Source organism: Nipponia nippon, unplaced genomic scaffold (genome assembly GCF_047370975.1).
Source record: "Nipponia nippon isolate SJK-2023a ecotype South Korea unplaced genomic scaffold, ASM4737097v1 scaffold_1, whole genome shotgun sequence".
In the NCBI taxonomy this organism is placed as follows: Eukaryota; Metazoa; Chordata; class Aves; order Pelecaniformes; family Threskiornithidae; genus Nipponia; species Nipponia nippon.
In genome coordinates this window covers 114,657,468-114,682,541 of record NW_028262290.1, presented here as the reverse complement: position 1 = coordinate 114,682,541, position 25,074 = coordinate 114,657,468, and the positions used below count along the sequence as shown (strand labels likewise).

Sequence of the window (25,074 nt, the reverse complement as noted above, 5' to 3'; positions counted from 1 at the left end):
AACTCCAAAATCCAACAGGCTCACAAGCACCTCATCATCCTCCCAGGATGTGGCACACAAAAAGCAAAGCAAGCTTTTCAAAACCAGTGAAACCATCAAGACCATCAAGCACTGCTGATTCCCAGCATGAAGTAACCAGGCACATACCTTGTACTGATGCTCCATGCAAGGCAGAGCTCCACCTGTAGGTATCAAACTCCTCTATCCTCCTCCCTCTGACCCTGTAGGACCCATCTTACTCCAATCATTCACCAAATAATTGCCTTTCCAGAGGGCTCGCAGTGGGCTGGGCTGAGCAACCCCCGGGCCACAGACCAGCCTCATTAACCTTCCCTACAGCTCACACATGGGTTAAGGCTGACTCAGCTCATTTCTCCTGCTGGCAGCCCATGCTAATCGGCAACTCACGAGCCAAAGCAAGGGCCCCTCCTGCCACTGCGAGCATTGCTGCCTGCAGACTACCACCCACACAGGAGACTGCAGGTGCTTCTCTAGGCTTCGGGGCCTCTGCGTTTATCTACACCCGCAGCAGACTAAATGGGGTCTGGCCCTCTCAAGTTTTATTTCTGGAGGTGTGAAGTCATTTCAGCTTCCAAACACGTCTATAGCGGGGAAACATTACCAAACATGAGTTGGTACAAGTGTGTTCTTGGGGATTTTACTGCCATTCTCCCCGTGTGATATTCATTTGACCAAGGCAACTCTCTTGCATCCTCATCTATAGTTTGCAGTGGTCCAGTGAGAGTTGCTTGGGGAATCTGGTGCTGCACAAATTAAGGCGGGGCAGCAAAATCATGCCTGCTGGAAAAGGACAAAGCAGCAGCAAGGATCCAGAACGAAAGCTGGAGCCAAGCTCTCCCGCTGGCTTCTTTAATGACCTGGGGCAAATGCTTGCACCTCCCATTTTCAAGAGGGAATGCTGAGCAAGTAAAGATGCATTTTTGGTCTGATGCTCTGAACTCTTAAATCATTGACTTGACTTAACCACTTGAAACATCAATGAAGCCTCCTTCAGTTTCCAGGCTATTCCATCTTGCTCCAGTTTTTGTTTTGCATATAGTCAGAAAAACTGTTTGAACTATTCAACAGTGTGTGTTCACATGTGAATTTACTCAGTTGTTGCTACCTGAAAAGAAATGGTATTTCAGAAAGTAAAACTAATGAAAATGCTATGGGAATATTATATTGGTTTGCTGTAAACCCCTCAGTTGCAACATCTCCTGTGGTGTGGCACTGCTGTCAGGAGTATTTTCCCCTTTACGGACCAAGGAGTTGTGCCAGAGAGCTTTCCTTTCCACTCAGCAGCAAAATGTGCTGTGTGGGTATCTGGAGCCAGAGCAGAAGGCGCTGGGCTACTTGGCAACTCAGCGCCTTTCACACGCAACCTATTTCTTTTGCAGATGCTGAATTGCTTTTTCCAGTCCCTACATGTTTCCCTTCTAGGTCACTGTTTATTAATCGCTACTTGAAAAATTTTATGTAGGTGGCAAATTGAATGCTCCATCCCCAGCGGTGTCATGGCAGCTTGCTGACTGAAGCCCTCCCCACCCAGGACACGCACAGAAACAAACCTCCTTAGAAGCAGACCCCATCCCTGCCACATGCACGATGACCATACGCTGTATTCAGACTCCCTGTTGTGGTGCCCGGACCAGGCTTATGCAGCATCGAAGCTCAGGAAAGTGATGCATAACTGCCTGGTCTTCCAGAGGAAGAAATTGAAAACCCCTAAAAAAAATGACGGGCAGAGGTCGGTGCAATACGTGCATCAGCCTTTGCAGCGATCATGTGAATGTGGGCTCATCTATAGACCTCCCACTGTTGCATGACCTGTTTCTCCCCGATGCAGAGCCCTGCTCAGAGCACTGACTCCTAGACAAAGACTCAGGGCTACATCTCCTCTTTGATGCCAGTTGCAGGGCCAGAGGACATGGGCTGTTCCTGCCAGATCACCAACAGGGAGCAAAGCAAAGGGCAGTGGAGAAGCGGACCAGGTTCTGCAGAGGGACAAGTTGGTGGCTTCCCAGCTCATGAAGGCCAGCGTGCAGGAAAACACCACCACTGAATGCTGCACGCCAAACAAAAAGCCAAAGCCAAGCTCCAGGAAGCCCTTCTGGGGCAAAATGCACCCTGCCAGGAGCATCAAGAGAGAGGAAGGGAAGGACGAGAGGCACCCACATCCACATGGGGCTGTGGAGGAATGGGGCCTCTCCAAGCTGAGCCAGAGGGACCACTCAGGCCTCATTTCAGGTCATGTAGGGACCAGCTCCGGCAGCTTTTGCAGGTGCTGAACAGCATTTGTGACTTGCCAAGAATTTCCATGGTGTCTCTCTTTTTGAGGCCTCTCTTATTCCCTTAATTTAGAAGGAGGCAAAGGAAAATAACCATCACTGCCCCCCTCACCCTCACAGCAAAGCCCCGCTCAGCTGCATTTTAGCAAAGATCCTGTACAGTATTAAAAGTACACTTTATTTTCTGTACAATTCTCATCCACATCTGCAGGCATGGAAATGCCCACTGTGTCCCCAGAAAAAGCTGCAGATTGCTCCGCTGCTGCGAGACGCCCCACAACTGTCCAGGAGAGGCACAAAGCCAGGGCCACCAAAATCAACTGCTGATACTTTCTAGGTGAGGGGAGGAGGGAGAGGGGGAGGCAGTCCTGCTCCGCCGCTGAGCCGCGAGCAAACAGAGCCTTCAGCTGCTCCCTGGGGAGCAGAAGAGGCATCCTCAGGTTCACGTCATCGTTCGTGCTTAGCGTGGGAGTCGTTGCGTTCAACCGTCACCCCGTTCCCGTTCCGCGTCACCTCCTTCCTGTTCCAGTCTTTTTCCAGGTAAAATTCAGCGAGCACGGGGCAGTGGTCCGAAGCCACCCCACCCCAGGACCAGTTATCGGGGATCCATGGGTTTGTAAGACCTTCTCGCACAACAGCCCAGTGGCCTGCATGAAAAAAAATCACAGAGAAAAAGATAAGTAATATTGCCCAAATTTGACACATGCCACTAACCTAACTAAAGGTTACACGACCTCACTAAAAAGCAGCTCTACCTGTGAAAACCTTTTTCAAGCTCCGACTGATCCAGATGTTATCCAGCGACTTGGATCCTTGTGGGTTTTTTGTGCTGATGTTGGTGAAGGTGCTGGAAGGGACCAGGTGATGGAACTTCTCCTTCCTCAGGATGTCATGGTCGCTGCTGTCCGGGGCCTGGTTAAAATCTCCGAGGATGATGACGTCTTTTTCTCCTAGAAAACAGGGAAAATAGAAATTAATGGGAGGAACGGACATCCATCACTTAAGCAGAAGAGGGAGAGAGGATAAATGGGAGGAGGAAAAAGACAAATACTGAGTAGCAAAGCTGACTTTACTCTGAACTCCTGAAAGAAATGCTGTTTAAAGCCTTTTTCACTGGTTATTTACTCATGGCCATTCTCTTCATGACAATAAAAACCATCCAGTACACACTTCATGCTTGTTTTTAAGTATCATCTCACTTATATTGGCGTCCTTTGCTTGCTGTTCACTGATAGTGACAAACTCAAAGACAAGCAGTTCTGATCTTAGAGGGTTTTAGACACCTGTGACTTTGTAAGCTTATTTTTTACTTTTTCTGCAAGAAACACATATTGGCTTTAACTTGTCCTGACATTGTCTTTTTATAGATTTGATGTAAGAGTCAAGGACACTTTTGTGAGGATCCCAGGAAGACACAGCCTTATGCTGGTATATACCAGAGTTCCAAAAGCATAGTGCTCATTTTAACCCTCTGCATATAAGAAATCCCAAGGACCAAGCCCGAGGAGCAGCCTGCAAGCCTGATGGCAGAAGATGAGTTCACAAACCACATGGATACTCCCTGACTACAGCAGCTTTCCTTTGCCTGGCTGACTGAAGGGATACTGCTGAACTTGGGATGTCTTAGATTTTGTCTAGGGCTGAATTTTCAAAGAAACAAAGGGAATGACTTGAAACGCCTATCAAAAAATCCTGTCTTCATGTGAATAGAAAATTACCTCAATTACATTTTATTTCCAACCCTAATGAAGTGAGAAAAGAAACTCTGGACCCTAATTTCATACCCACAATGTATGCTCTCCTAGCTCCACAGCTGCAGATGGAGACATCCCAGCTGTGCGCTGAGGTACGAGGACAATGCACATGTCCCAGGGCCCATCTCAAACCACTGCCAGAAATGTCGGATAAGACAAACTCAAGAGTGCTGAGAGCTGATCAGAGATGTTGCTGCGTTACAGCTTCGTCCTGGAGAAGGAGGAAGATGCTAAAAGGAGGCACAAATGCACCAAAAATTATCCCAAAGCTGACTTCAGAGAAGAGAACTATGAGAGTCTGTAAGCTTTTTCCTTCTTGGGATTGAAGTGTGGGAGGAGATGGGGTGGACGGATGGATAGCTCTACCATACCTAGTCCTCACGGATAAACCTCGCTTTGTGCTGTTGCTGTAGGAGTAGCTAGCCAGGAGAGGGAGTGCAAGTTCAACAACAAAATCTATTCCACTCCTGTCTTGCACTGCATGAAAGATGAATTGGGAAAGGGCAGGAGAGCGGCGAGATTGATAGCGTACGACTTACAAAAACTTCAAAACATGCTGCTTGCTAAGATGCAGAGGGGCGACAAAAAGATAGTGAAACGGTCTGCAGTTTCTCTACCCTTTGCAAGTCACAAATTATACTGGAAATGACATGAGGTTTAAATATTATTCTATAAAGTGTTCATGACAGTGGCCTTCCCACCTTTAAAAGAAACAAAAAAAACCCAAAACCTGAACCTGAGCTATTTTAAGCTCCATCAGAACCCAAAGGAAAAATCAGTGCTTGTCTAATGGGATGATAGTGCTTGCTGGGAGCTGGCGGTTTTGCACGCATCTCGTCGCAAAAACCCAAGATCTCACTCTTGGCAGGACCAGGAAGGCTGAAACGCGACCATGCTGTCTCGGTCCTTCAGGACTAATGCTTGCTTAATGGCCCAGGCAGCGCTCAGCTCCTTCCATGCTTTCAGCTCAGCCACATAAGTGGGGAAAGGCCATTACGGAAACCTCTGGAGCACATCCTTGGGGGAGGGTATTTAAAAATGACGGAGAGGCAGGGATCTTAACAGCAGTATCTCAATCCTCCACAAAATATATTCTTTTCCATTCCATTCTTAAAACACTTGCACTTCTTTTAGCAAATCCTTAAAAGCCTATTTCCCTTACATGAAAAATCTATGAAAAATATGACCTCAAAAGTGAAAATTTTAACTGACTGCTCCATTCTGAACAGTGTAGAAATAGAAGAGGGTAAAAGACCCAGCACCTGGACGTGTGCTCGGAAGGAGGTAAGAAGTCAGGCTGCGGCATGCCCAGGAAGGGAGTCACTGTATTCTTCACCTGTTTAAAATTCTACATGCAGAATAACTAAGCATAAAATCATAATGCAGTGTAAAGTTGACAGACGGAACAGGGTGGGGCACGTCAAAGAAGCTGAAACCCAATTTGCCATGAGGGAGGGAAAGGATTGCTTCTGGTCCCCTCTCAGAGGAGCTTCTGGGGCTCCCTGTGACTGCAAATCACCGGGGAAAAGGCCGGGCAGCCCTGCACTAAGCACGAAAAGCAGGAAACACCAACTTTCTAGATAGCCACCAACTTCATTTCCCCTTCACTCTCAGCCCTGCTCCTGCCTCTGCCAGCTCCTGCAACAGCAATGCCACGCACGGCAGTCTCGTCTCTTGTCTGCCTCCTGAGACCCTGCCAGGCATCAAGCAGAGGGAGGGAAGGAAGCAAACCTGCCTGGATCCTCCCGGGTGCGTGACTGCGCCTGATCGATCGCCCCTGGGGCCCTCAGCCGAGGCAGGGAGCAGAGCCACCACGCAGCAGCTGCAGCTCTCAGGGGCCTCAGGATCAGCCCCCACGGCTCTCGGCCAAACTTAGCAAAAGGTCTAGAAGGTCCCTTGCCCGTAATGATGGATGATAGCTGATCAAAAACTGTGGTCACGATGTTCACAGTTACAATCAAGTGGTGGGAACTAAGAAAATGGAGATAACGCTACTGGTGCTGTGATGTGATTTTCCTCTTTTGGATGAGATGAGAGTTTGAGACTGGCAGGGCTCGCTCCTCCTCCTCAGGGCTGGGCAGCAGAGGCTGCCTGAGCCAGAGGCTCCTCAGCTGATGCGATCCGGTCCTCCTCCTCCTCCTCCTCATCAGCAAGCGCTCCCTCACCAACCCAGCTCTTGCTGCCAAGGTCCCTCCCACAGACTACACTGTCCCACAAGGACCCAGAGCCTCCGTCTGGGTGGGATGCGGTGGCAGACAGCCTCTGGCAGACAGGCATATGTCCCGTTACCTCTGAGGGGTGCTCCCACGCTATCGCATTCAGACCCATCGGGCTCAAAGCAACCCTGCCCTTGTCAATGGAGAACTCTTTAGGTAAGGAAAAAGTCTGACCTGTTTCCAAATGCATTTTCAAATTCACTGAAGCACCAGCGACTTTTAGCAGTGCCTGCGGGTGGCTCTCGGCCAGCAAAGCAAAGCGCTGCCTTAACTCAGCCCTGTGCCGCAGCGGCTGAGCCCGGGTGTGTCAACACGATCAGCCGAGGGACTTTCAGTGCCTGCAGAAAGTCTGCAGTGTTGAAATCTGCTTTCCTGCAGGAACCGGGAAACCCTCCTTTGCTTCCTGGCAGTCCAAAGAGATGCCTGTAGGACACTCTCCCTAACTTTCCCATGCCCCAAATGAGTCCCCTCCTGAACTAAACAGACCCTTAAGCCCCTAAATCCTTCCTGGAGAGAGTAAGAAGCAGATGATGAGAAAGATGTGATGGCACATCAGCTGCTAAGAGGCTCCCTACTGCCTCTCAAAGGTCTTCTAAGCCTAGTGCCCGATGTATTGGTAACCCGTGGAATATGGCCAAGCCAGACGGGAGAAGATGACTAAGCAAACACCCTGGGTCCAAGCACTACCAGCACATCCCGAATAGCATCTGTGTGCTGCCCCAGGACACCACACTGAAGAGGAACTGGTGGAGCTCTTGAGAGAAGGCAGAAGGGCTGCTTCAAATACTTAGCTATGAGCAGCCAACAGCCACCGCGTCTCTCCAGTACTGCTGAAGGGAAAGAAAGAGGGGGAAAAAGGAACCAGGGCCCACTGGTCTGATGGGAGAAATACGGGGACGCTAGTGCTCTGTATTACAGGAGGCCGTGGATAGTAACCAAATTTCCTCAGACGCTCACATGCTTCTTCATAAGAATGAAAGATAACGGAGTAGGCGTCTGTTAGCAAAGTGGGAGCAGAAACTCAAATTTACTGCAGTACCCACAGACAAATCAGTTCTTGTTACCCATATTTTATGGATTAATTTTGAAGAAATTGAAGGATGGTGGTAATTTTAAGCATGACATTAATTTTGGCAGGGTATTTCAGTACTTCAAAGTAACACGTGTGCACTACCATTTGTTTAAGAAACAAGACCTACATCCCACAAGTTTGGAGGAATCTGGATCTCTTCTTCTGTGAAAGACTAAGCCAAAAACAAGCATGCTCCAGTGATGTGCCTGCCATATGAAAATAAAAACATGACATAAAGAGAAACCCTAACACCGACAGTCTAAATTTAGATGCAGTGGAAATGCAACTCGGTTGACTTCGGAAGAGCTACACATTTATCTGTGTCTCAGTTCAGCCTTTGGGGATTAAACAAACAATCCTTTTGTTTACCTTCATCCTTTCCAATTTCAAGGTACGTGGACAAATACTTAAATCAGTAGCACTTAAAAATAGCTCTGACTGACTTCTTGCAGCTCAAGAGGAAAAACAATAGAACACACATAAAAACTGCAACTACCTCATGTTATACAAGAGGGATATTAATGCTTCCAAGCGACCAACCTTGATAAACTGAGCCAAGCTGAAAATCATCACGCATATAACCTTGTAGCCCTTTTGCATCTTTGTTAAGCAGTAAATGAAGGGCTAGATTTTTCTGTTCCTATAACAACATCAGCAACATTTAGAATCTGAAACGTGCTGTTCTGCTTCATAGGAAATTGAATTTAATTTGCAAGCTTCAAAGTAAGAAGCAAATTCTCAGAAATGAGGTAAAGAAATTCAGCTGCCTATTACATTGCTCAAGTTCAGATCTAAATTCCGGTGTCCCTCATTCTGGCGTAAAACCAGAGCATCTTATTTGAGATCAACAAAATTATCCCACATATTACACCCAGGTATGAAAGCAGGATTTGGTCTCTTTTCTCATTAGCAGCCATCTCCTGATTTGCATTGGGTTTTCCAAAGTGCTTCCCATTACCCAAAAAGTAAATATATAGAACCTATTTCTTTTGGGAAAAAGCCATTAAGCTTTGTTCTGATATCAGGTAGGTGTCATTTCCACAAAGCACTTAAAATAGGGTCTTAACCCTGGTGTCTTGTCTTTTTTTTTTTTTTTTTTTTTGCCAAACTTGCTCTTAGACTAGCGTAAAATCAGAATGAACTTCATTTGAAAAAATGGTGCCAAAGCCAGTAGGATCCCCTGTGCTGTTTGTGTTAATTAGGAAAGACTATAAGACAACGAGCAAGGGAAAAGCACATTTGCCACGCCATGCATCATTCAAATATAAATACCAGTAAAGACAATCGCGAGGCTGATGAGGATATTTGTGAAACTCGCACTGAGACACATTATTTTTTTTTTTAAAATTCCTTTTGATTAGATAAACTGGCCAGCGTGTGCGTGATAGCTGGCAGAAAAAAAACCTGCCCTACCTTTCAGGGTCTCCTGCAAAGTCTGTGCAAAGGCTGCCAGTTTGTGGCTGTCGTGGTTCTTCCCGGTATTCTCTCCCGCCGAGGGTGACAAGGCCAGATGAAGGTTAACCAGCATTAGATCATTCATCCCAACCTGGGGGAGGAAGGAGGAGAAATCAGTGCCATGCAGACAGGGCACGGAAGGTCACGAAGCAAAACCACATGCTTGTTCCCAGTACTTTTGGTAATAAATCTGGGTGACTGGGACTCACTTCACTATGTACGTGGTATGTTTTCGTTTGTCTTGGTTTTGGGAGGAAGACGGGGAAGGCATTCAGCAGCTTTGTCTGAAATAACCTGATACCCTCTCAGTTCTGGGGAAACTGGTTTGCATAAGCAAACAGCTTCTTTCCACCACGGCTGCAGAAAGAAGCCAGCTGCTTATGAAAATCAGTTTATGCAAAAACAGTCGTTAATAAGCTACAAATAATGTCGTGGTCATTACATGCGCTAATTACTACTCTCTTGTGATTAGCCCTGCCTGTCACAGAGACTAACCAAGAAACTTAAGGTACCTTGAAAGGAGCTGTTGGCTCCCTGCAATCTTCTGCTTACTTTGTGGGACTCACTTGGCACAAGTAATACTTATGCCTAATATTGACCTATTTACATTCTTAATTAATCTTCATTATTATTAATAATTTAGTCATAATTATTTTATTAATGTTTCTTTGAAAGCATTACCAGAGATATCAAGTTCCCCAAACTGGACCCCTCCATCACAGCCTCTGCAGAGACGGGCTCTCTCTGCTTGTATGTTCACTCAAGCATATGTACAAGAACGGTTTCCAAAATGCATGATGTTCTTTTAGATGGGTTCAGCCTAGTGAAAAAGCTTCAAACTGGAAGCTCTACAGTATGCCAGCAATATAAGACAGATCATCCTGAGCCTCTCAGGAGCACTGTGCGTTCTCTCTCTCTCTATTTGTCTCCATTCTGCCTACATTTACCTCTCTCCACTCACAATTCGTGGCACTGACAAGAATCACAGCCCTGTGGCTGGCTGCTGCTGGATACGCACCTCGTCCTTGCTGTGTTAATTTGGTAAAAGCAGAACAAGGTGACTGGCGACTTCTGTCACACTCTCGGTGGCTGTGGATGCTACTGGAGATCCACTGACCCTCGTGTGCCCAAATGCTCCCTTGCAGCAGGATTTGCTCCCACAGGAGCAAGGGAAAGGACTGACTCTGGTGATCTGCCGTATGTATTAAGGCCCACTAAGCACCTTTCTATAATCAAGCCATGAGACAGTGCTGAAGTGATGACATGGGTTAGAGCCCCATGCAAATTTTTATCTGTTAGAAGATTGCGTCTCTTTCCATCTTACTCAATTTTTTTTAACAAAAGCTAAACTCTGCAAGGGTCGCTTGGTGCAATGGCAGTTACCTTGAAATGTGCAAGATATGGGTGAGGATATGAGTGCTTCCCATTGCCGTTAGTCTGTGCACTCTCCTGAGATGAGGCATCTTTCAGTTCAATGCCAGCTGTGGTGTCCCAGAGGAAGCCAGAATATTCAACTCCCTGGAATTAAAAAAAAAGAGAAAAGCTAGTAGTAAGAAGGTAAAACCAAAACATTCTGCCCAAACACAGCTCCCAAGATGAAACTTTCACCCCCAAGTTTGAGTACCACTGTTTCTGTTGGCAGTGGTGTACATCACTCCCAAAATTTGCAGAGGCGGTAAAAGATGATGCAGGTTTATATCTGGGCTTGGCGCCTGCAGGAAGCCCAGCTCGCTGTGCACAAGCGGAAAGCAGAAACAGCATCCTAGGCTATCAGTAGGAGATAAAGAGAACAGGTGGAAACACTTCTTTATCTCACCCCGGCCAAAACCCCCACCATATGTGGGAGGAACGCCTCCCGGGCAGCTCCACTGACTTCACCGAAAACTGAGCGCACCAGGCTAAAACCCATATTGCTCTGCTACCCACAGCCCCTCGTGTCTGTACGCTGGCTATTGGACACCCAGGTAACTTTAGCACTGCTCGGTCCAGCCAATGATTTAATAAGCTGTTTTATCTTACACAGGTAGAGCGCGTTCAGGACTGCCGCAGGGGTGAAAGATAAAGATGCTGCCTCTTGTGCAAGTGTTTGGGCTGATACAGTCCTCGTTTCCTCTGAGTCCAGGCAAGGCATCGGATTCTTCTGAGCGTGGTCAATAACGAGCTAGTTTATTACCCACAGGAAAATAAGGATTGTTTGTCTAACCCTGAGCTCAGTGCCTTGTGGTCTCACCGGGCGACTGCTAGGGTTGTGGCAGACGATGCTGCGCACAGTTGCTCCTTCTCCCCACGGCGTATGCCATCTCACAGATTTCTGTCGCCCGCAAGCTAAAAATATCCAGGCTCCTTGAGTCTCTTGGCATGAAATCTGGTCTAGACCTCTCAGCCCTGTCAATCTTCTCTGTCTCTTTTCCAGCTCGAATGTTTCATGCTCAGCTCTCTCCTGCTTTCAGCTCTGTTTCTATCATCCTGCATAGGTTTTTTTGATTACTTTGGGACATGGAGTTGGCATTTTCAGAAAGCTGCCCGCCCCAGTCACACCAGCAGTGCTATCTAATTCAAAGCCTGTCAGTCTCTCCTCCCATCACCCAGACGTCATTTTCCTTGGTATCATGCAAACCCACTTTCCTTAGCAAATCGTAGTTAAATCCATCGCAAGGAAGAGTTTTGTCCATTTCAGCTGCAATAAACAAGTGCTATCTGCTCTGCTGACTTCCCATGAGCCTTGAAAGAGAGTATTAAGGTTGGCTAAAATCCTTTGGTAGCTCCTTTAGATAACTCACCTTTAAAATACTGACAAAATCATTCCACCAGTCAGAAGTCTAAGGTCTGAAAACTGCTATAGGAAAAGATGTGGGAGAATAAATTGCTGTCAACAGCTGTTCGCTATTCCCTGGCTCCAGATTGCACATCAACATGGTTGTCAAAAGTCATTGCTTGGTTGAAGGCCAAATGCCTGTGACATGTGGAAGCACGAGCCTGAAGTACCATCCACCATTTTGCATTATTTAGCCCTGTAGAGCATCCCAAGATCAGCTTGTGCCGAAGATGCTCTGTGCTCAAGGTTACACTGCCTTACTTCACTGTACTGCACTTCTGTACACAATGTTCAAACCTGATGGACCCATTAACTAACCCGAGGGGTAGAGCAGACTTTTTGGCTTAGCGGAGGGTTCTCCAGCGCAGCCAGATTTCTGTTAAAGCAGGTAAAAGGAAGAGTCAGTGGATACCATTTCTATTCTTAGCTTGGCCACAGACTTTTCCCATAATTTTGGGAACCATTCGTCCTTACATCCTTACCAGTAAAACAAGGTAGATGATGATTTTTAATTACTCAGCCCATAGTCAAAACTTTCATTGTTATCTTTGGAAATACAGCTCAGGAAAAAACAGACTAAAGACTCTGAATTCAACATAGAAACTCTGAGACAATTATTAATAATTCTTGGAAAAAAAGAAAAAGCAGAGGGAACAACTTTGCACAACTTCTAAAATTCAGTGTTTTATTTTAATGATCTGGCCTAACAAGAGATCCCAAAGGAAAACTCCAGCCAGGAATGAAAATGACCCAAAGTGGATTTGCATTCTGCATCAGAATTAAGTGTGAATTGTGTTAAACCTTGGACACATTCAGACCCTTTGTGTCTTTCTAACGGTAGCTAGAGTCCAATCCTTGTGCTGTTCAGGTGGTGGGTTTTGGTTTGGTTTGGGTTTTTTGGTTTTGTTTTTTTTTTTTCTCTCCTGTTAGTTGCCATTCTTGGGTTTTACTCAGAAGGGCAGCAAAAGTGGCTGCACCTCCCAAAACACAGGAGTCCAACAACAGCCTCAGGTGTGAACAGTGATACAACTTGATTTGGAAAAGCTGGATTAAGGGAACGTGGATTCTAAGCAGCGTGATTACGGGATACAACTGCAGCCACATCTTTAGTAATGACAGTGCTCAGAATAGATGAAGACAGCCCGATGTACCGCTAGGCACCATTTATTACATGACAGGTCTTGGTTCCTGTTTCCACCCCACAGCAACACCCGTGCTGCAATAACTGTATCACGAGAGTGATCTCATTCAGCAACAACAGGCTCGAGCCCTAGGAGGATCTTGCTCTGAAATCTCATTAGCACCCTTACAGGGAAAAAAGACAGATTTTCCAATGTAGCTACACCTTGAATACTGTCAAGGGTAGCAGGTGCAGCTGCCACCACCTTATAAATTAGTACCTCACTGCGGTATGTATATATATTCCCACGGCATAAGATGCTGCAGGGAAAAGCAGAGTGCAGCACGGTGCTGATTTCAGATGGAGTCCGCAGCATTCTCAACACCTGTGCAGAGCACTTTGGGGAACGTGTGAGACAAGCTCCTCTTCCAGATGAGGATGGCAGGCTGCTCTGCGGGGTCTTCACTTGCAAACTAGGAAAACGGGGAGCTCTTCTGAATGCCAGCCGGTGCTGTGCTAGGGAATGAGCTCAGCTGACTAGCACAAAAAAATCTGGAAGTACTGCAGCCTGCCAGGGGCAAAACCAAGCACTCTTTCCTTGTCCTAATGTGTAGCCTTTCTTTTATATTTCTATACTGTTTTTCTCCACCATACCTCTGCCAAACCAACACACCTTCCTCTTTACAAGCGTGCCACAGGCTGAGGAAAATAATTCTTCCAAAAAATCAATTGCACAGTTAAATCGAAAGCTATAGGAACAGTCAGCTTAAAAAAACAAGAGATGCAAACCTTGCCAAAAAAGATTTGCAAAATGTTTTGCCTTAAACAGATTCAAAATGTGTCCTTGCTTAGAGGGGAAAAAAAAAAAGCAAAGCCAAAGTTCAGACTTAGGGATTAATGTACCTTGTGTAGCTGTCCCGAGGGTTTTTCGGAAACAACACCCTTCCAGCATCCTCTAGGGCCCTTCCACTTGCGGATGTTTGGCAGCGTCGGCTGGTTCAGCTCCATACAAAACTAGAGAGAGAGGAAAGAGAAAAAAAAAATCAGCTTTGTAGGGTTTTAAAAAAATTGCAAAATAAAGCATGTCGCGAGGCATTGGTAAGAGACACTGTGGAGTCTCTCTGCCCTCCCTGAAGGCTTGCAAAGGAGGTGGTCTGGGCCGCATCCCAGGCTGACTCACCCCCGACTGGACATTATTTGGATATAAATAAAAATTAAAATAGCTCAGTGCAAATGCTGCCAGTAGAACGTTTCTCCCTCAGACTCTTTTTTTTCCTCCAAAGCTACTTGTTTGACTGGAAAGGGGTTTCCTCTGTGCCACCTCCAAAGATGCTGACTGCACTGTATCCCGCCCCCCGAGGGGCTCCGCGAGCAGCTGCCGAACCCTCCCGGGGGGCAGAAAGCCCCCGCTGGGGGGCTGGCCCCGCTCCAACACCAAGGCTGCCAGCACGACACCAGAGGAAGGGAGTAGGCCACCTCAGGAGCTGGCGTTTTGGGGTTAGGGCTCCCCTGACTTTACGCCAGGGACACACGCGTGAGACTCCCCCGTGCACGAAGGGATCGGCTGCGGACTTGCACGCACAGCGGATCCTTCTGATGCTCCCCGGAGGCGTTAGTCTTCCCGGACACTGCTGTACAGCCACAGCACCCAGACACCTTTATGTGTTCAAGCACACGGGCAGAGCTATAGAGGCTGCGCACTCATGCCCAACAGATCAGGGATACTATAACTGCGGACACCGCGGAAAGCCCCCAAGTCCACCTGGGGAACACCTTGAGATTGAAATAAAAAATAATAATAACAAAAAAAACCTATGCCCTGGAAAATATGGAATCTGAAATCCCTTGATGCGGACAATATGGAATACTTTTTGCCAGGAATTTCAAAATAAAGCTTAATAGGAGGAGCTACAGCCCTTTGCACAGCTGATGTCAGGTCCAGGCAGATGCAGGCTGGAAGCTGGTGGGGCAAGGAGGCAGCCGAATGCCCGGCCGTGCAGCAGGGCCTGCACGCAGCAGCTCTGGCTGTGGGGAGAGGGACTGGTAAAAAGTAATCGCTGCAAAAGAGCAACAGGGACCTTCAATGTGCATCATTTTGTTATATCTGACACTGGAGAAACTGTTGAAACACAGAGGTTTTCACAGTGAAAGAGTACCCTCAGACAAAATTTTGTATCCAGAATGTCCCTCCAAATCAGGCAGCAATTTAACAAAGAAGGATTTTCAAGTTAAACAATAACCTCCTGTACACAGCGACTCTTTGCAGTGGGACATGCCAACCACAGTTCAAAGAAGTACAGTGATAAACTGCATGGACGTAAGTGTTTCCTACGTGGGTATCAGCAAAATGATGGGACAGCTATTCTCGTGTTTATTTTATCTTTTGTTTCAAAAGTTAAAATCAAACCCTGCTCTTTCACTAACCGCTTCGTCTGCAAGTTCAGCATCCCGGAGGCTGAAGCCGTAAGCATTGACTTCTCAGATATATGCAACCCAGCAACCCTTTTTTGCCTCGGAAGGCTGAGAGTCATTTTGGTTGCACACCCGAAGCAAAAACGCTTGGCACACCTTTTAAAGCGGTTTTCTGAAATGCAGAGATTGGCTGGGGCTTCCTATTCAAGAGTAACGTACTGCGTTATTGTCCGTTATATACCTTCAGGCAGTGCTAGGGCTGGGCTGATTTATTAAACGAGGAGGCGCGCAGGGTGTTTGCACGGCCTGGGAACAGAGCTTACTCTGAACTGATCGCCAGCTGCTGCCCTAATAAACACAATAAATCACGGCAGCAACAATTATTCATTCCTGCTGTCATTCTGATGACTTTAAACAGCATGAATTTGGTGAATGAGTTTTCTAACATCTAAATAAGTTCAATCAGAAAAAAAAAATGTTGAAATTAGGAGTTCAACTGTAACCTGACAAAAGAGTTAACTTATCTCTGGGTCGCAGCTGCCTAGAAAGTGCAGCCAGCACAAAGTACACGACAGGGCTGAATAAATCCTACAGAAACCATCACTTTATTAAAAAGAGCATCTGCAGTTGACTAGTTTGAATATTTTGTTTCCTCCAAATTGATTTTTTTTTTTTTTAAGGCCTTGATTTAACTTTGCTCAAACAAAAAGATGGCAAATAAGATTACACGGTTTGTTCAGAAAAAAGCCATCAGCCCGTTCCGGGTACGGTTGCAGCAATGCAGAACTTGGCCTACAGCAGCTGACTTTAATCTGTGCCCATTTTCCAGGGCTTACAGGCACACAGATTTTGAAGCTGTGGCAGCATGCTTGCTTAGGTCACGTTTTTTTGCTGAAGTGAGAAGGGCATTTCTCATATCATGTTGTTCTGCCCACAAAACCCAACATCAAACACCATTACGCTTTCCCTCGTACAGTAAAAATATACAGACAAGCTCCTAGCCCACATTGGGAATGAAAAAAATGCCTTTCCTCCTTTGCAAAACTAAGTTAGAGCTATGCCAATCCCTTTGAGGAGCAGTTCTTCAAGTGGTAAAGAAAAATCGAAATTAAAATCTCAGTCAATCAGAACAACATTTTTCTTTCCAAAATCTTCCTAAGCAAAAAAGTTCTAGTTTTGTTTTTCTCTAGAGCCTTTCAGGCTGCAAGTTTCCTGAAATTCAATCAGCTGCGTCATTAAATCCTACCCATACTGAGTCAAAACTCACACACATACCGTAATACCAACAGCACCAGGGCTTATTTCCAAGGATGCCCTGTATTACACCTATGCTACCGCGGTCTCTCTTGCAGCTGGGTGCTGGTTTTTGTGGGATAGGCAGTGCTGCCAGGGAGCAGGAACACGGCAGCACCAGGCTCCAGGCATGCTCTAGGCAGAGAGCAGCCTGTGCTCTTGGGAGGTCAACCCCCCTTGTACCTGGTACCTGCCCGTTACCCCCATTTGTCGTGCAAGGCACCAACAAGGGCCACCACCCCAGGAACTGGGACAAGCCCCGTTGCCTTTGCTCATCAGCAACACGTCATTTTCCCAAGAAGGGAGGATCCAAAGACGTAATTGCTCTTTGTCCACCCTGATAAGGAGCCGGTGCCTATTGCTCCCAGCCCCTCAAGAAGCAGAGACTGGTACAGGAATGAGCTTATGACTGACACTGGAAAAGAACGGAGGGCAGTTGGAAGAAGCTGGGGGAATGCACATTTGAGGAGGGACTGGCAAGGGGAAGGCAAAGGGTCTTGGACTAATTTGGAAGCAGGGAGAACAACATACGCTGGGCTGGCATGTGCTGGACATCATCAAGGGAGTTACAGACTCCCTAACACACCTACTTGCCTCCCCAAGACACTCCAAGCACTGCCAGCAAGAGCATCTAAGAGCATCTAATCTGTGCATCAGTTAAATCTCTTCCAATGCAGTAACTCTGCACGTTAGGAGAGCTGCCAGCGAGCACCCTGCAGTAGCCCACGAGCAGATCTCCCCACCCCTTGTTCAGGATGACATGGTTAATCTTTGTTTTCTTTTGGGGTGCTATTTTTGCAGCCAGTCCCAAACCAGGCATAGCAGGGTCATGTTTTCCAGATGACGACACCACTTTGCACTGAACATCTTTGCCTGTCAAGTGTTACTCCTGTAATACCAGCACTGGGGACTACGCTAAGCCAGTGACCTCCCTTGAGGTGAGCATCTTTTGCTCGAAAAGAGGGTGCGCTACTCCTAAACTGTGAGGAAACTAAATGTGACCCAGGAAATCAATGTCTTAGGGCTTAATAAATTACGTGTTTCTTATTAGCCAGTGATTCCTCTTTGGAAGACGCTTTCATTTCAGACCTGGAGTCAGAGCGGAGGCAGTAAGGAGGGCGAGGAGAGGAGGAGCTTCCAGGGTGAGCCTGTTGTTATGGCACGGTGTCTCAGTGCTGTAATTGCCTGAACTTTAGAAAGGCACTCAAAGCAATTAACTGTCCGTTTTGGTTAATTACCACAGAAGCTTTCAGGCCAGAAGGGCGCTGCAGTAAAGGTAAACAACAACTTACTTCATCAAAGCAAAGGTGATTTTGGTTCCTCTTAACCAAGAGGAGAGATGAAAGCTAGGGAATATTCCATTTCTAAATGTCACATATACACAGTGCCTTGATTTTTAACAGGCACTAGAGGGAGCAGCTTTAATGAGTACCAGAGATGCATACGAAACTTCTATCTATTCCTTATCATTTCAGCTATGTTGAGGTGTCATGTTAGTAAAGATTTGACATCGTCATGGTGAAAGAGACTTGGAGTTCAAATGTGGGAGCTTCCAATAGTTGAAAAGGAGACCCCGACCAGCAAAAAAAGATGTTAAACTATATTATTAGGTCAAAATTCACCTTTTTTCAACTTGTAGATCCTGGATAGATCTTGAAGTAGAAAACTGTACCTGTGCATGAAGAATTTAAGTCTTCTGGGAGTGGGTTCACTTTCCTGTTATTTTTGAGGGACCTCTTAGTAGTAATTCATGGACTGCAGGAATCTGCAGGTCACGGGCCGGAAAACACCAAGGTAAGGGCTGTTCTGAGCTACAGAGCATCTCCCAGTGATGGACTTGGTGCTTCAGGAAACGGTAAACAGAAGAGCTCTAAGATATACCTTGTAAATTGTGCAGTGGCACTTGAGGGGAAGCCCCCCAGTCCTCTCCAATAAAACTCCCATCCTCAAACAGGATCTAATATATTTCCGATAGAAGATACAACAAAATTGACAGTGGCTTCATGAGACCATCTGGCACCTCTCTTTTTTAATCCATCCTTTAATATATATATATGCCTTCCCTGCTCCATCACTGGGTATTGTATAAGCTAAAAATCATGTTCCTGGAATTAATTGCACATTATCCTTTCTTTTATTTGTTCATCCCAGTGGACTGTACTTTTATTTCCAATTGAAAAAGCAGACTTGAATACCTGTAATCTTAATCCAATCTACCACGTACAGGACACAGCTACAGTTGGTGCACCCGAATGAAGCCTGACCTGGAAAGCTGGGAGCAGAAAAGTTAAAAATATTTCTGAGGACTTGAAATCAATACCTTTGGTTTTCAAGTAAAGCATCCTGATTTGACACCGATGCTCCAGAAGAAGAAGAGCGTTTTGTTAGCTCACGTTTGCAAGGAGGAAGAGGCAGAGTTAGGGGGTGGAGAGGTTCGTGGGTGTTGTATTTTCCTGAACTGCCTATTGAGGTAAGGGTAAGGAAAGGTCAAAAACTTCAGGACTGTCGTCCTGGTGCAGCCACACGTGGCAGTGCAAGGCAAGCCAAGAGGGGACGCAAGACGCAGCGGGGCCAGGATGCTCAGCGCACTTGTGCAGCCCAACAACACCACATCCACTTCCCACAGGCAGGAGCAACTGAGGAAGGGGACACAGAGGAGCATCAGGCTTTTCATTTACATCTGGATCTCCTATAACCAAATGTAAGGGCAGGGAAGGAAGCATTATTATGGCTAAAGCCTGAAACAGACTCAACATTGGATCCCATTTCCCACTGATAACAGTGTTGCCTCAGGCCTTCATTGCTTGTTTGCCTTTCCCTCAAGTGTATCCCTTTCCTGTTTGCAAAAGTAGCCAAAAAATACACGCACAAGAAATAGATGCATCCACTGGCCTAGGCGATGCACTCACAAACTCTATTCAGAGGAACCATATAAATAATACCAGGGAAAGCTGGGGTGGCCCTAGGTTAAGATATAACAATTTTCACATGCCCATTCAACTAGTCCCTTCTAGGAAGACTTCATTAAAGATTGTATAATATTTATTGCTTGTGTTGTTCAAGTATCGATATTACATAAAGACAAATAAAACTTGGCAGGCGGATGGGGGTCTGATAGACAGATAATATTATGAGCGTTTTCAAAGCAGAACAACACCCCTCCAGGGAATCAGTCTCAGTCTCAGCCATATCTACACGTTCATGTTGGAAAAAGTTTTCTACTTCTCCCTCTTGTACATAATTGTACATAATTCTACAATGAAGTTAGAGCTGAAGAAATAATTAAAAAAAATTATAAAGTTCAGGAGAAAAATTCTAGGATGAAAGAAAAATAAAGATAAGGAACCAATCTACTGAAAGAGCATCAGTCACAGAATTACTCCTGGAAAGCTTCTCTGCCCCTTCTGCAATGCTAGCGTGTCCTGCTTGCACTGGGTTATTGAGACCTGGGGCAACACCTTCCCATCCTTCATGCACTGGTTTTGTTGTTCCTAGAGCTAACCCACAAGATCCAGATTGATGATCGAATAAATCCTTGCCATCCTCACAAACATTATCTAACACATCCTTCAAAGAGCTCTATAAACTCATTGCAAGCAGCAAAATCGAGGCAGAGCCCTTCAGCACAGCCAAATCCTCAACCAGCGTCCTTCTCCAGAGATAATACAGCCCCTATAGGCACAGTCATCACCCCTATGTGCCTTTGCACGCTATGGATATACAGAGCTCATTTGTTGCGCTAACGTGCATGCATATTGGGGTCCCAAGTCCATCTGAACACAGGCACCTACGGCTTTTTCATCAGCTCGAGCAGGACTCGTTTTTTCCTGGTAAATGTGCTGCTTCTGCTTCTTAAAGAGCATCCCAGTAATTCGGACAGACACCCACAGAGGAAGGATTTCCTTCCTCTGGGGATTAGATTCTCAGCTCCTAAATGAGTGCTCCAGGCACCATGTTATGGACCAGAGAGCAAACATTTACCGTACAGCAGCCTCACTGCCCGGGAGCCATGTGGCGACCTGAACTCCTGCCTTTGCTGCAAAGACCACTTCTAAGCTTAATACTTAAAAAAGGAAACCTCTGGGACTGAGCTCTTCAGAGGAGATAGGATGAGAAAGGCTCATTTTTGAAGCCCAACTATGCATAGGCAAGAAACTAAGTTGTCCACGTCTGCTCTGCCTGCTGCGGATGGGGGTAATTCTGGGTCTGCAGACAGGCACCATTCTGCTTACCTGAGGACCGTGAAAGCAAAGCAACAGAAGACTCCATCATTTAGGCCCCCCTGCGGTTAGGTAGCAGCTAAATGTCTCTTGGCAGGAGTTTTTCAAACTGAAGGCATCGTTTCCCGCGTTAAGTATCCAAGCCCTTTCATGAGCTTGGCCCTGTTTTGAACCAGCCCCTGGATGTGAATCCAGCTGGACACGCGCCTCTCTCCTGCCACCGCTGTATTACTCACCCATTGTTCTTCATGAATGTGCGGGAAATAATTATGCTGATAAGCTTAACATTATCTCAATTATCAAATGTGTAATGATTTGTTTCCATACACAAACCTGTTTGAATCAAATCAGATTTTTTTTTTTAAGACAGGCTTTACAGGATCAGTTAGGGAGTGGTAGGAGCTGACGTTTGCACTCCCAAGTTATTTGCTTTCCTTTTCGAGCACCTATTTTGGAAAAATTTAGCAGTGAGTTTCTACACTGCCCTCCCAGATGAATTATAGCTCGCTGCCGTCACCCAATGGCTTAATTCTTTGTAGTATCCGAGAGGAAATTACATTCTTTATCCCTGAATATATGATTAAAAAAACCAGACTGTAGCCGATAAAACCTGCTCGCCTTTAATCACAGTGTTCCCGGGACAACGCAGATCATTCCCTGGCATGTTCTCCTATTCCATCCTAAACAAAAGTGGTTATTTATATAACAGTGTCTTTTTATAGATCTTCAAAAGGAAGACATGGAAACCTTCGGTGCAGAGCAGTGAAACAACAACTGAAAGAGGCAATGCAATAACTCTCCTAACACATTTTAAGTGCTGGGGCCACTCTTGAAGAATTACAGGATGCTCAACTACCTGTTGTCAAAATGGGATATGTAACATCTTTCAGCCAGTTTGCCATTTAATGGGAAGATGTCTTCACATATGCTTGTTGGAAATTTATGCTGCCTTTTCCCTGTGGAAGACAGCACCCGTATTTGCCAACCTCCGTGCAGGAGAAGTTTTATGGCTTCTTAATTTCTCATGTTTCCATCCACAAGCTGAGCTTTTTTCCTTGTACTTCATGGGACAGGCTCATTTTGCAGAAGACACTTCCTAACTACTTCTTTTCTTACCCTTAAGGACTTTTTTTATTTTTAAACATAACACAGGAATTAAGGCTCAAGAGGTTGTCAAGGATGGTCACAAATCTTTGCAATTTATTTTTGAAGCCTTTTCAAGAGGGTGTTTTATTCTGCGTAAGTAGGCAGCGTAATCATTAACAGCAAGAACGGCATGCTAAGGGAACTGATGTGATATAAAGACGACTAAAAAGAAGCCCTCATGACTATGAAGCTATCTTTTCCATCAAGCTGCTTTTACTGTGTCATAAAGCAGTCTGCTCAACTGGTTGTCTGCTGTAAATACTCAGGTGCTTTTCCAAGTTTTTTTTCCCAACTCATTTCCAAAGGAAGAAGACAAGTTGCATTTTGCTGCCACTTCTGCCACCAGAAATACACCTCTCTGGGAACACAGGTATATGCTTAGGGAAGGTATCATTGAGATTATTCGAGCAATGCAGCATCAGCTATTTTAGAAATACTGCTCTAAGTGTATAACTACAGCTAATGCTTCAAGCAGTGACCAACACAGAGGGATGCAAGTCTTGCACAGAGTGAGCTATTGCACATTTACCCAGAGCACATGTACTTCATTTTGACCTTACGGCCACCACTCTGCATGGCCATGAACTGTGCAGCAGATACAGGAGACGTAAGCTGCCTGCTCATTTGGACTAGATATAAGGCACCGGGCAATCGGGAGTCAGTGGCTTCCTGGGAACATCTTTTTTTTTTTTTTTTCTTTAATTTAATCCCTGGTCTGATTCTTTTCTCATGAAACATGAAACTCAGGAATCGATTTCTGAGGTGTGGTATAAAACTATACCATCGTGAGTACAACCTTACTCACCCAGTAACCCCTGGAACTACATGAGGTGCAAATCAGTTCATCAGAACCTAGCCCTTAATATGGAAAGCAAATAGAAAATCATCCTATGAAACATGACACCTAAAAGTGATAAGAAATAGTTTCTTGTTCACCAATTAAAAAAAAAAACAAACTGACCAGTGAGCTATATCGATTTGCCAGGATCTGAATCTCCTTACGTGCACACCGCCTTCAGCCAGAGGAAGAGAGGAGGGGAAAAAATGTGCTAATACAAAAGAAGAACAAACAAAACCAAAAGGGAATGGGGAAATCAGTTTTGAATGTTATTAATCAAGGAAAGCTGCTTAAGCACGTAAGATAACTAGGGCTCTCTCCATTCCCATGATAAAAATTTACTCATTTCCAGCGGTGTTAGCAAGTGAGTTGGGGTTTTTTGTGGGTTTTGGTTTTTGTTGTTGTTGTTCTTGTTTGTTTTTTTTTTTTAAATTGTCCACTTCTGGTATATACATGGCAGTAAAGACGGACAGGACTGTGCTGATATGCAGTATGAGAAGGAATAAGAGCAGTGTGTTAAGAAAATTGCTGTGACACAAGGAAAAAGGCACAGCTCTCATTATTACAAGGTCACAGTTTGGCCACCTGTACAGAGCCTTGCATCAAAAATAGTTATTCGCTGGGCATTTTGCATCCATCCGTTTGTTTCCTACAGTTAGTATTACTGTTTTCCCCAACTGATTTACATCTCTGCTTAGAGCAAGCATTCTTTCCCATGGTAAGAGCACATAAACAAGGAAGAGAAAAATATATAATATGACTCACAACCATTGTCAGCCTCAAATATTTATTCTTCCTTCAGGCATTGATTACGCCACCATACAGAACACTGTGCCACCCTCTGTAAAGTTATTTAAATCTGTCTCGTATCCTATTCCATTACTTTTTTTTTTTTTTGATGCTTATTATTAGGAGGATCTCTTCCAGCCTGCTAGCATTAGGACATGTCATCTCACCTTTTTTTAAAAATCTTATACACGTCTACATTCTTTTTCACACCTCAAGCCCTTAAAGAGTCCAATTTGACACTGATTCCTCTCTGAAATAGCACATTCTTTATCTATAGGTTTGCTTGAGTTTTCTGTCTTCACCCACTAGCATGCCCTCCACAAAGTCTACGGGACTGTCCTCCAATCCTGACCAAAGTTCTGTTCTAACAGATGCAATGGCCTCTGCCTCCCCACAGAAAGCACATGCATTACTTAATCCATATAAACTACCAAAAAATGATTTGGGCTGACATTAAAACACTCTATTAAAAAGGAAAAAAATGCCTCCCTTCCCCAAAATTGCTGACTATTCAGAACTGGTCCTGTTCTATGAACTTGCATTGCCTTCTGCCATCTTCTAGAAGAATGCCAGGGAAAAAAAGGACCGACTAAGGACCCCTATTACTTCTATCACTCACAAACAAAACTTACTTAAACACATGCCAGCATTTATAAACACATATTTTCTGTTTCTCCTTGTTCTGGAAGTGTAGAGAATAACTTTACTAATGGAAAAGTTTGGCCTCTGTCCAGGGATAGGACTAGATGCCTCACAAAAAAATGCCAGGCTAGCATAACAAGCAGTCTCCATGCCACCACTCCTCAGAGAGGCACAGCCATGCTCCAGGGAGGAAGAGGGCACCTCCCAAAGGACAGCATTTTAAGAGCAGCCTGTGTTCTCCATGGCTCCCAGTGACGTGTATTGCATGGCTTCTAGTGTTTTGTTTATTGAAGTGCAGTGATCGTCAGAAAAGAAATGGGCAATGCAACTAAAGGAAAAAAAAATCCCAACCAAGATCAAAGATGCCAGACATACTAGTAGATGAGCCTAGTGCTGTGCTTCCAATGCTGCTGACCATTTGACAACAGTTTGCAGTAGAGGGGCCTGGAAATACAAAGTAGTCACAGGTTACCTGCAGAGAGCTACTGAAATCATCGTGGAGCTGGCCAGAGCCATAAGGTCCACCGACATACATCTCCTTAAACTTCTAGCCACCTAGATCCCTCCTAGAGGACAGAAAGGAGGAAAAGAAGTGAAAGGCCAGAGGCAAATACGGTACAGCTGCAGGCTTCCTAAGTCAATTTAGTGGATGGGATAATCCCAAAGAAGCCTCCCATATTGTAAGAAATGGTGTCAACATCGTTTCCAGCTCCACTCAGCCAAAAATGGTTCCTTCACAGTAACAGCTATACTTCCCTTCACCCTGGGATTTCTTGACCCCAGGGGGGGAAGTCTGAAAAAAAGACTTTGCACCCCTGAGTATTACCTGCACTCAGATAAGCAAGCAAGACAAGGGAAAGAGATAAGGGGAAATATAGGAAGTGTGTGGGAGAGTAAAAGGGTAAGTAACAGGGAATAAGGTGAGAAAAAGAATTAAAATAAACTCAGTTGGACAATTTGGAATAATCTCCTTTTACTCTGAGTGGTCAATCATTGACTCCATGGTGGCTT

At 45.4% G+C, this 25,074-nt stretch overlaps 1 protein-coding gene across 1 annotated transcript in view; it reads right to left on the bottom strand.

The window, feature by feature from the left end:
* Window positions 1–2,448: 2,448 nt before the first annotated feature.
* The window catches only part of EEPD1 (endonuclease/exonuclease/phosphatase family domain containing 1), a 67,294-nt gene continuing 44,668 nt past the window's right edge, over window positions 2,449–25,074 (bottom strand). The window contains exons 3-7 of the mRNA XM_009464426.2: window positions 13,627–13,737; window positions 10,172–10,306; window positions 8,747–8,879; window positions 3,047–3,241; window positions 2,449–2,938 (exon numbers count right to left, since the gene is read on the bottom strand). Of these exons, the coding sequence (XP_009462701.1) occupies window positions 2,739–2,938; window positions 3,047–3,241; window positions 8,747–8,879; window positions 10,172–10,306; window positions 13,627–13,737 (774 nt within the window). The 3' untranslated portion in view covers window positions 2,449–2,738. The remainder of the gene's footprint in view (window positions 2,939–3,046; window positions 3,242–8,746; window positions 8,880–10,171; window positions 10,307–13,626; window positions 13,738–25,074) is intronic.